At 37.3% G+C, this 12,787-nt stretch overlaps 1 protein-coding gene across 6 annotated transcripts in view; it reads left to right on the forward strand.

Moving 5' to 3' along the window:
• The window catches only part of LCLAT1 (lysocardiolipin acyltransferase 1), a 184,643-nt gene that overhangs the window by 99,551 nt on the left and 72,305 nt on the right, over positions 1 to 12,787 (forward strand). For all 6 annotated transcript variants that reach the window (XM_065928948.1, XM_065928950.1, XM_065928949.1 and 3 more), the window contains 2 exons: positions 4,966 to 5,112; positions 9,281 to 9,397. In XM_065928948.1, coding sequence (XP_065785020.1) covers positions 4,966 to 5,112; positions 9,281 to 9,397 — 264 coding nt within the window. The remainder of the gene's footprint in view (positions 1 to 4,965; positions 5,113 to 9,280; positions 9,398 to 12,787) is intronic.

A 12,787-nucleotide genomic window follows, 5' to 3' on the forward strand; every position in this document is an offset into this window, starting at 1 on the left:
TCAAAGAGTACTAGGCACATAGTAACCATTCAATCAACATTTTTATTAAAACTACTCCTGTCTGTATGTGTCATAGCTTATTATAGTTTTTACTCTTTGTCCTTAAAAAATTGGCTTCTGTGATAAAGAACCAGATGTAAATTTTGAAAATTAAAGAGTTGCTTGCTGAAATGATCAATTAGTAGACCAGACACCACTGAAGAAAAAAATTAATGAGTCAGGTGACCAAGCTAAAAGATTTTTCTTAACCAAATGATAGGAGATGAAAATTATGAAAGGAAAAATCCAGAAGTTTTAACATCTATCTAAGAGACGTTCCAAATAGAAAGTCTGAAGGAATGAAGAAGAGAAAAAAATAGTATTTTCTTAAATATTGGAAGGATTATTCCCAGCTTTAAAGAAATTCATATTAGAAAAGTATACTAACTGCTAAGCAGAATTAGTGAAAAAGTTGCATACCTACATTCATACTGGTAAAGTTTCACAAAACCAGGGATACAGAGAAAATCAGTAAAGCTTCCAGAGGGGGGGAAATTAGGTTATGTACAGAAATCAGATTGATATCAGACTTCTTATTAGCTGTATCAAGTTACAGAAGACTGTGGGCAAAATAGCTTTGAAATTTTGAGGGGACGATTACTTGGAAGTCTCAAGTTCTGTTCTAAGCAAAACTAGCCTCCAAAATTGAGAACAACGAAAATTACATTTCAGAAATATGAAGAGTCAAACATTTTTTGGCAGAAATTCCTTAAGGAGGACTAACAGAAGGATGTGAGATATAAGAAACAAATTATAAGAGAATCCAACAGACTTACTGAGTCAAATCTAAATATTTAGAAATATTCCTGTGACACAAAAGGAATAGTAGTAGTAATAATAATGGCAACTTGGGGGAACTATTGGGTGATTTGTTCACATTTTGGAAGAGGAACAAGAGCAAAGCATACTTTTTTGTTTAGGGGAAGATTGATTATTAACTCAATGTTGACAGTTATTTAAAGTTTGTTAGAAATAGAAGAGTGAAGTTATTTAAATTTAAATGTTAGAAATAGAAAAATAAAGTAAAGCATGACCTTTAAAATAGTAGAGTTTATAATTTCCAAGTTACTTGAAGAGGGGTGAGCAATTGTGAATGGGAAAATTTTTTGTTACATTTTTATGTTCCTTGATGCAGTATCCTTGGTATTATTGTAACTTAATCATAATAATGATAATAGTGATTACTTATTGAATACCTTGTGCTAAATAATCTTGTTTATTTCTTACAATTCCTATTAGGTAAAATACTATTGTGGCATTATGCTTATTATTACATTTGGGATCAGTGATGGACAATGACTTAAGGCTGATCAGCTGGTTTGTGGTGGCTCCCTGATTCTAACCCGCACAGTCTCACTCCAGAGTCACACAAAGCCTACAGACTGCACTGTGGGTGTAGGTGTCTTCAGGTGAAAGAGGAGAGACATGCAGGTGTCTATCAGGTGTCTATCACTGACAATAAATATAGTGGGTAAGCAGCAGTTGAACATGTGTCAGCAAGACCTATGCTAAACTTATTTATATTTGTAGAATATAGTATTCTAGTTTGAACTTGTTTTTGCTTAGTCACTCCGTCATGTCCAACTCTTTGAGAACCCCCACCAGGGTCCTCTGTCCATGGGGATTCTCCAGGCAAGAAAATAGAGTTAGTTGCCATGCCCTCCTCCAGGGGATCTTCCCAACCCAGGGATCCCACATTGCAGGTGGATTCTTTACCATCTGAGACACCAGAGGAAGCCTACAAATACTGGAGTTGGTAGCCTATCCCTTCTCTGAGGGAACTTCCTGACCCAGGAATCGAACTGGGGACTCCTGCATTGCAGGCAGTTCTTTACCAGCTGAGCTATCAGGGAAGCCCCAGTTTGTACTTACTCAAACCAAATAACATGGTCAAAATCCTTCAAGCTAGGCTTCAGCAGTATGTGAACCAAGAACTTCCAAATATACAAGTTGGATTTAGAAAAGATAGAGGAACCAGAGATCAAATGGCCAACATTCGTTGGATCATAAGAAAAGCAGGAGAATTCCAGATAGACATCTACTTCTGCTTCATTGACTATACTAACGCCTTTGACTGTGTGGATCACAACAAACTGTAGGAAATTTTTGAAGACACCACCACACCTGCCTCCTGAGAAACCTGTATGCAGGTCAAGAAGCAACAGTGGAACCAGATGTGGAACAGTAGACTGGTTCAAAATTGGGAAAGACATATGACAAGGCGTATGTATGCTGTCACCCTGCATATTTAACTCCTATGCAGAGTACATCATGTGAAATGTGGGGCTCAATGACTCACAAGCTGAAATCAAGATTGCTGGGAGAAATATCTTCAACTTCAGATATGCAGAAGTTGATACCACCATTGGTACCACTCTAATGGCAGAAAGTAAAGAGGAACTTAAGAGACTCTTGATGAGATTGAAAGAGGAGAGTGAAAAAGCTGGCTTAAAACTTAACATTCAAAAAACTAAGATAATGACATCTGGCCCCATGACTTCATGGCAAATAGATGGGGAAACAATGGAAACAGTGACAGTGTTTATTTTCTTGGGCTCCAAAATCACTGCGGACAGTGACTTCAGCCATGAAATAACCAAAAAAAAAAGTCCAAATAAAGTCCTACAACTTTACTAAATAACCAAGTAAAGTCCAAAAACTCAAATAAAACCCTACAGTCTTTTAAATCATTGATTAATTGATGTAATGATAGTTCTATATGTTTTCAGAGTCCTACAGTATCTACCTAATGACAATAACTATTGTCTTAGTTGTGTTTGATTGCAAGAAACTACCACTCATCCCCTCTAGCTGAAATAAGAAAAGCATATTGTAAAAATACATATATTGTAAAGATACACAGTAAGGGAGATGGAGTCTTGTGGATATTCAAGAGGAGAAACCAAAGACTGACCAGCCCTTGTTGAAAACTGCCTTTTGTTCTGGATCACAGTCAGTTTTAGGGGCCTCAATAGCAGAAGTTGTTTAGGTCTTCACTATAGTGCGCCCCCTTTATTTTGCCTCAGGCACTACTGTCTCTATTATCTGCTTTTTTGTCCTCTGTTTGTCTTATATACCAACTTGTTTTCTCCATGGTCCCAGGTAAAATTTCTGAGAGAAAACATTGACTGGCCAGATAGTTACTGTGCATGGCCCAGGGTTTTCATGCTTCATGGACTGTCAGATAAGACTATTGTTTATCTGCCTTAAGTCAGGTATATTTACCACAGTTCAGTACAGTTCAGTCGCTCAGTTGTGTCTGATTCTTTGCGACCCCATGGACTGCAGCACACCAGGCTTCCCTGTCCATCACCAACTCCTGGAGTTTACCCAAACTCATGTTCATTATTGAGTCGGTGATGCCATCCAACCATCTCATCCTCTGTCATCCCCTTCTCCTCCTGCCTTCAGTCTTTCCTAGCATCAGGGTCTTTTCACATGAGTCAGTTCTTCACATCAGGTGGCCAAAGTATTGGAGTTTCAGCTTCAACATCAGGCCTTCCAATGAATATTCAGGTCTGATTTCCGTTAGAATGAGCTGGTTGGATCTCCCCCCAGTCCAAGGGACTCTCAAGAGTCTTCTCGAACACCACACACAGTTCAAAAGCATCAATTCTTTGGTGCTCAGCTTTCTTTATAGTCCAACTCTCACATCCGTACATGACTACTGGAAAAACCATAGCCTTGACTAGATGGACCTTTGTTGGCAAATTAATATCTCTGCTTTTTAATATGCTGTCTAGGTTGGTCATAACTTTCCTTCCAAGGAGTAAGTGTCTGTTAATTTCATGGCTGCAATCACCATCTGCAGTGACTTTGGAGCCCCCAAAAATAAAGTCTGTCACTCTTTCCACTGTTTCCCCATCTATTTGCCATGAGGTTATGGGACCAGATGCCATGATCTTAGTTTTCTGAATGTTGAGTTTTAAGACAGCTTTTTCACTCACCTCTTTCACTTTCATCAAGAGGCTCTTTAGTTCCTCACTTGCTGCCATAAGGGTAGTGTCATCTGCATATCTGAGGTTATTGATATTTCTCCCAGCAATCTTGATTCCAGCTTGTGTTTCATCCAGCTGAGCATTTCTCATGATGTACTTTGCATATAAGTTAAATAAGCAGGGTGACAATATACAGCCTTGACGTACTCCTTTCCCAATCTGGAACCAGTCTGTTGTTCCATGTCCAGTAACTATTGCTTCCTGACCTGCATACAGATTTCTCAAGAAGCAGGTCAGGTGGTCTGGTATTCCCATTTCTTTCATAATTTTCCACAGTTTGTTGTAAACCACACAGTCAAAGGCTTTGGCATTTACCAGAGTAATTCTAGTCATTTCTGACCAGGGAGGAATTCCAGCTGGGAGAAACCTGGCTTGTCTAGGACTGCCTCTTCAGTAGCAAGGTTGAATTTGCCATAGAGAAAGGGAATGTGAGTAATGTGTTTAGTGGCCATTGCATTTAAAAATAAGAAGTCACACTGAAAGTATCAATGGGATTTAGAGATTGAGTAGTACAGAAAGGGAAATACTAAAGACTTTGTACACATGGCTTGAGAACAGATTCTTTGCTTATTGCTTTTGTAAGCCTGATAACACATAGTAACTTGGTTAAAATGTCTGTTTAATTTGGGATTTAATTTTGGATGAGTTACTAGTAAATATTAAGGCAGTTCTTTGTATTTTAATAGCTAGGTTTGGCTTGAAAAGAGGTTTTGGAGAATTTTGAAAATCTTAGAATTTAGCTAACTCCTTTAAGAATATCCTCTGGTGTATCTGTTATTTATTCCAAGGTCAGTGCTGAATTTAAGGTATGTCATGAGATGCTCATTATGAAAGTAATTTATAGTAAAACCCCAAAACTCTAAAATATATTTTTGAAATGTGGTTATTGGTTAAAATTATATGTAAATACTTGTTAAATTGATTCTAGGTTGGGCTATGCAGTCTGCTGCCTATATCTTCATTCATAGGAAATGGAAGGATGACAAGAGCCATTTTGAAGACATGATTGATTATTTTTGTGATATCCGTGAACCACTTCAACTCCTTCTGTTCCCTGAAGGGACTGATCTCACAGGTAAGATGACCTGGGCTTGGATCACAGAACTTCACAACATGAAGGCACTCTGAAATCAGCTATCTAGTCTGAACTTCTTGGTCCTCAGGCAACTGAACACCAGCGAGATTAATGTCCCATCCCTGGAGTCATTCAGTTAATCAGTGGCACATCAGAACCCAGAACTCTTGGTGTTTAACCCATAGAATTTATAATTGGCAACTCCAAGAAATAGTGTTTTTATATATTAGTGTTATATATTAAATTATATACTTAGTATGTTTATATAACTAATATATATTATATATGTTTATATTATATAACTAATTATATATTAGCATGTTTGATTTTTATAGTTAAAATTCTAGTAGTAGTTAGATCACAGAGGGTAATACTGAACATAATATTGGCTGCATATTGTTTAACTTTGAAATTATATTGTAAGTTGTTAAGTTTATTGATTCCCAGAGCTGAATTATCATTGGGAAATTTTAATGGATAGACTGCCATATTTACATTTTTTAATATTTAGAATGTGTAATAGTTAAATTTGGGTACTGAAATCAGCTGTATTAGAGTATAGAAAGTCATTTACAGAAATGATAGATTTATATTTGTGAACGCCAAAATGTACACCAAAGAGTGGCAACTTTGGAATTTATTTAGTTATTAAAAAGTAATTGGATAAAAGCTCATGGGTTGCTGTTACTTTGGTATATCAGTATAAAAATATTCATACATTAGATGTTCAGAAGTTATAAAGTAGATATTTTAAACTTTTTTCACTCTATTTTTTCTCAAATATCGTTTTTAAGTGTTGAACTTAACATATAGTTGAGTATCTTCAGGGTCCAGAATACTCATTATTCCATGATATAGTTGCATGTTTTTAAAGTCAAAACAGTATTTGCCAGATAGAGGAAACAAACTGATCTTAAAGCTTAAAAACAATTTTTTTAGCAATATTTTACAAATAGTTTTGAGTTGGGATATGATTTTCTTTTTTTTTCCCCCAAGTAGGCTAGCAAATTACCTTTGGTGTGAAAAAGTATTTGTTAAAGGTGCTTTTTACACCTTTATGTTTTTTTCCATGATTAACTTTAAACTTGGGTTTTTAAGCCCAAAGAGAATGTTTTATGATCCTCTTTAGATTCTGAATCCAAATTGTTTGCACATTTTAAAATTAGTGCATTTAAATGTAACTTTAAATATATTCTATTTTCATGTGTTATCATTGTTTATAAACTTTTTTTTTTTTTTTTGCTTATGCAAGTAATATACACAGTACTACACAAGTTCATTTTGGGAAATATATACTTTTTGTACTTAATGTTATATTGTAATATCACACACTGTTAGTCATGGTTGTTCAGAAAAATAGAACCACCTCTGTGTGTGTGTGTGTATGTGTGTAGAAAGAGAGGGAAAGAGAGAATGGGTGGGTCAAATTAGGAATTGGCTCACATGATTTTGGAGGGTGGTGAATTAAAAATATATAGGGTATGTTCACAGGTGGAGACTAGGGGAGAGGTGCAGTTTGAGTCCAAAGGCAGTCTGCTGACAGAACTCTTTTTTTTTTTTTTTTTGGTTTGAGGAGTGAAAGTCGCTGAGTCATGTCTGACTCTTTGTGACCCCATAGACTATACAGTCCATGTATATAGTCCATGGAATTCTCCAGGCCAGAATAAGTGGGTAGCTGTCCCAACCCAGGGATCGAACCCAGGTCTCTCATATTGCAGACAGATTCTTTACCAGCTGAGCCATCAGGGAAGCCCAAGAATACTGGAGTTGTTACTCTTTCCCTCCTCCAGTGGATCTTCCCAATCCAGGAATTGAACCAGGGTCTCCTGCATTGCAGGCAGATTCTTTACCCACCTGAGCTACCAGGGAAGCCCTTGTTTAAGGAGATTAGTCCTTTTCTCTTCAGGCCTTCAAGCCCTTAAGTGAGTAGATGAAGCCCACTCACATAATGCAAAGTCTACTGGTTTAAATATTAATCTCATCAGAAACACCTTCACAGATACAGCTGAAATAATGTTTGACCAATATCTGGGTCCTTTGCCCTAGCCGATTTGCCACACAAAATTAACCATCACAATTGGTATACTATGATTTTGTGTTTTGTTTTCCTGGTTTGGAAAGGAAAGCTTTTCTTGGTATTTAACAACTATAATGTTACATGCAGTTCAGCACCCTTGTATATTTAGTAAACTTCTTCATTTAATAAATATATGAGTGCCCAGAGCCTCATATACCAAAAAATCTCTACTTTCATGAAGCTTACATTCTAAGAGGAAAGACAGATAAAAAAAAATAATAAAAATATGCCAGGTATTCATGCATGCCTTACAGGAAAAGCAAGATAAGGAGAGAGTAATAAAAGATGGGGGCATAGGGTGCTGTTTAAGTAAGGTGGTTTGAGAAGGCCCCTTGAGTGATAGTTGCTCAGTAATGCCTGACTCATTGCAACCCCATGGACTATAGCCTGCTATAACCTTTGTCCACGAAATTCTCCAGGCAAGATTACTGGAGTGGGTCGCCATTTCCTTCTCCAGAAAAGACCCCTTAACTTTTCATTTAAGTAGAGATTAAATAAACAAAGAAGAAGATCATGCAGATGTTCGAGTAGAAGGCATTCTGGCTAGAAGGAAGAACCTGAGGTGGAACATGATTGGCTGGTTTGAGGACATCTGAGCAGCCAGTATCACCAGAGTGGCAGGGCATGCTGCTGTTAGAGTGTTAGAGGGAGCCAGCTAAGGAAACAGGAGGCTGCGGCGAGAAAGTGAGATGCTAGTCCATTAGTCCTAATAGTCACAGTGTCTGGGGGTGGGCAGATGAAGTGGGGAAGCAGGAGAAAATCTGCATCTCTGATCTGTGTCTGATTATTTCTGTCTTTCCACATCGTGCCCATGCCTTTTAGAACTACTTCCACCTGTATTCACATTCTACATCAGAGTTCAGTTTTGGTCTTCAGATCCCCCCAAGTCTATGACCAGCTGGAAGGGAGAACTGAAGAATAGTTACCTACTCATCTTTGTGGTGACTCTGGGATTCCCCATCCCATGTAAGGTCCTTCCAGCTGTCTATAAAATACTGTTCTGTAGTCCCATCCCATGCCCAGAATACCCCCAGAATGAGAGAGGAGCTTATTCCTTTTCTTGTTTTGGGGCTTTTACTTTTGACCTGCTAGAGATCTGTTTAATTTTTTGACTCAGTTTACAGGAGTGTTCTTTGAGTGTTTTAGTGTTGTGGAATCCATCTATGCTTTTTTGAGAACTCCATGGTCTTAAATTTACTTCTCAGAAAGTAGTATTTATTTATATAGTTTTTTTTTTTTCACCCCCTGGTGACTTGGAATGGTCTGAATTTCAGGATGCAGCTGAGAATTGCAGGTTCTAACATCTGCTGTCATCAGAAAGTATTTCATGATCTCCACCAGCAGCTGAGGCCAAATTTCTGAACACTACTTTTTCCAAATATAATTGTTGAATAATGGGCTTGGTTCTTCTTGGAACTTATAAAGTTACCTCATGGAATGGAAAAAGTTTTTGCCAACAGTTGGAACATATACTTGACTCGGTGACTATATTCAGCCAAACCATGTTCAGATGTTTGTGCATGATGTGCTAATCACGTGCCCATTCTGTCTTGGAGTGGTTTTAGTTAGTAGTATAAGTGTGCTGTGTGCCTGAGCAAGGAGATACTTCACTTTGCACTGAAGCCCCAAATTATTGGGTTAAAACAGTGTTGATCTATTTGGCAAATTGTTGGTTATTTCTTCTGGATGTACAGATCCTTATGTTTTATTACTATTTTAGTTTTATTTCATCTTTATATTCTAGTATTTCAATTTTTATTATGTAATGACTATTTTATGAAAATTTTAGTTATTTATTATTTTATTTATATTTCAGTTTTCATTGTGTATTGACTATTTTATAAAATCTCTGAAAGAATTTTAAGGATTTGAATATGTTATAAAACATCTTTAATACCTTATTATAAGGATTTTCAAAATCTCAGTAAGTAGGTAACTCTAGGATTGTTGTTAGGGATTTAATAAAGTATTTCTATCATTTGATTCAGCATGTTATATTGAATAATTACAGAAAAATTAATTGCCATTTTTATAAAAAATTCTGTACTATTTCCTTTCTTTACTTATGGCTTCTACTGTTGTTTTGTTTAGAAAATAGCACGACTCGAAGTAATGAATTTGCTGAAAAGAATGGACTTCAGAAATACAAATATGTCTTACATCCAAGAACTACAGGCTTTACTTTTGTAGTTGACCGTCTAAGAGAAGGTAAGCACCTGTCTCAAAATGTACTTTTTTTATGTAAGTGGCAAAAATTGTTGAACTTCACATATAGCTCTTTTGAATATACAAAACACTTCTTTATACTTTATTTCAAGAAATAAGAATAATAGTGTATTATTATACTGACTTGACTCCATGCACTAAAATGTTTTAAAAGAATCAAAAGAAAACATTTTTTCTCTTTTTTTGGGATAGAAAATAATAAAATAATACATACAGTTAGTCTATCATTCCATTTTAAAATGTTTCTTAAAAGTCATAAAACTGTCTTGAGAGTATCATCTATAGTTATTTATAGCTTAAAAAATATTTTTATGTTCATTATTCCACTCAGTGCAACAAATGATTCTGGTTGGTAGAAAGGAAGTACTGCTACCTCCAGTTTATTGTTAAACAGAATTGGCATCCAAGGTGGTTAGTAAATTTCCATAGGTCATGGATAGAACCTCATTCTTCTGCTTCCTACTCTGTGGCTCGTAGTAACCTCTGCCCCTCCTATCCTCTAGAACCATGTCTATTGAAGGGCATCTAGAGATAAGGTTGATTCCATTGACCATGTCACTCTCATTTAAATGTTTACATTTTGATATTTTTATGGGGAAAAAACAATTGTACATTTTGTTCTAGCTGCATACTTAAGTAGTTATATCTTCATACACACATGTACATACAAATAAATAGACATGTGGATATATATGAAAAAGGAACTATCCAGAAACACCCTAATTGGCATCACTGTTGTTCCTTTAGGGTTTAATGTACTTTAAGATGTAATGTATAACCTCATTTAGTGAACCCTGCCAAAAGAAGTATCTTTACAACTAAGTACTCATGAGTTAGAAGAAATGTATAAAAAGTCCAAAATCACATTGATACAGTAAACTAAAGATGTTATCCCTATTAGTTTGACTTGCTTTTGGAATTCTGTGGTTATAACTAAAATGAAATGGAAACATGGGCTTGATGGTCAGATTGTTTATGACTATCTACCCATAGAAACTCATGGAGATCACAGTTCTTTATGCCTATGGAATAGGACAGGGAGCCCCAAGACACTAAAGCAGTGATCCTGCTATTTGTTTTTCTTCCTCAAAACATGGTACCACTTACTGTGGCATTCAGTTTAGGCTCACCCTTCTCATTCCATAATATGTTTTTTATTTTCTAATTGTCTGATATTGTATAGTATTTAATGATTACTTTTAAAGTATTTCTGACATCATGGAACATGCTGTTGGAACACATCTTTTGCTAATAAAGATCATTTTAATTGTAGGCAGGATAATGGAGAAATTATTTTACAGTGGATAAGGATATATCTGTAGAACTATCTGTTCTAAAATCTGGAACATATTTTATTAGCAAACTGATTTATAACTTTGGGGAACATGTATTACTTAGTCATCACTCCGAGTACTAGTTAACAACCACAGTATATAATTTTTCCTGCCCAAACTGGCAACTGATCTTCCCCCTTCAATGTACCAGTCAAAAAAAAAAGGGTAATACAGATGACTCCATCTGCTTCAGCTAAAAACAGTTGATGAGTCTCTTTACTTCAGTTAGAAAAGTAGAATGGGTCTTATATACTATGATAATAATAGAAACAAGAAATGTGATGGCTATAATTATAATAGTAATCTAATTAGAACAGTAGCTAACATTTATTGAACATTTACTAAGTACCAGGCATTATGCTAAGTGCTTTGTATGCGTAAAGTCAGTTAACCCTCACAACAACCAATATTTAATTTGTAGAGCAAAACTAGAGCAGAAATTGAGGCGAAGAATCAGTTCAGAGTTATTGGAATATAGTTCATCTGACTGAGTAGGCTGTGGTCCTTCTACTGTAATATGGTGCCTCTTATATTTATAGTGTGATTTCAGTTAAAGCACCTTTGTAATAATAGTGAGCTGGCTGGTTTCTTCAAGGAAAGTATTTAAAAGAAAAAAGAGGCTCAATGGCCAGATAATGGAGGCATGGTAGTCACAAATTGAAGTGGTTATGATGCTACCTGAGATGACAGGGTGAGCAGGCACAGTCTGGTGGGGGTGAAGAGGTGTCAAGTGAACAGAGAGAGAATAGGTTTCATCAAGAATCAGAGGTAAAGTGGCTCTAAGACCACCATCTAGTCAGAGTGTCCTTTTAGAAAAGCAGTCTAATACTCAAAAAGGGCCCAACACAACTTTCTTATCTCTTTGAGATCTGCTTTTAGTAGTCAATTAAGTGAAAAAGCATCTTGCATTAAACAAATGGCCATCATAAATAAATATTCCAGTGGAAGCCCAGAGACCACATATTAAAACCAATTACTGAAGAAATCTTTGAAGACAAGATGGCAGAGTAGAAGGACTCAAACCTACCTCTTCTCACTAAAACACCAAAATCACAACTGCTGAATAACCATCAACAAAAAAGACTCAAACCTACCAAAAAAGATACTCTACCCACAGAGACAAAACAGAAGCCACAAGAAGATGGTAGGAGGAGCACTTTCATGATATGATGAAATCCCTTCCCTCTGATGGGCCACCCACAAACTGGAAGATAACTATATCACAGAAGTTCCCGCACAGGAGTGAGAACTGAGAGCCCTGCGTCAGACTCCCCCGCCTGTGGGTCTGGTATCAGGAGGAGGAGCCCGCAGAGCAGCTTGGCTCTGAGGCCAGTGGACCTTGAGTAGAGGGGCTCCACAGGACTGGGCGAAACAGAGGCCACTCTTGGAGGGCACAGACATGGTTTCGTGTGCACAGGGACCAAGGGCAAAGTGATGACTCCATAAGAACGTGGCCAGACCTCCCTGTGGGTCTTGGAGGGCCTCCTGCGGGAGACACTGGTAGGCTGTGGCTCACTCTGGGGACAAGGACACTGATGGTTGACACCCAGGGGATTCTCATCAGTGTGAGCTTTCCTGGGGGTTGCCATTTTGGCACCAAGATCTTGCCTCACCCAACAGCCTGTGGGTTCCAGTGATGGAACGCTTCAGGCCAAACAACCAACAGGGTGAGAACAGCCCACCAATCAGGGGCCAGGCGCCTAAAGTTGTCCTGAGCCAACAGCCGTCTGTAAACACACCCTTTGACACAGCCCTCCCCTCCAGAGGGATGGAACCCAGCTCTACCCACCAGGAAGCATGCACAAGCCTCCTTGGACCAGCCTTACTTACTGGGGGACAGAAACCGGAACCAAGAAGAATTATAATCCTACAGCCTAAGAAACAGAGACCATGAACATAGAAAGTTACACAAAATGAGATGGCAGAAAAATATGTTCCAGAGAAAGGAATAAGAAGAAGAATAAGTAAGCAAACTAGAGATAGGTAATGTATTTGACAAAGAATTCAAGGGTTTTGATAGTAAAGATGATCTAAGATC

Source organism: Muntiacus reevesi, chromosome 3 (genome assembly GCF_963930625.1).
Source record: "Muntiacus reevesi chromosome 3, mMunRee1.1, whole genome shotgun sequence".
Lineage (NCBI taxonomy): Eukaryota > Metazoa > Chordata > Mammalia > Artiodactyla > Cervidae > Muntiacus > Muntiacus reevesi.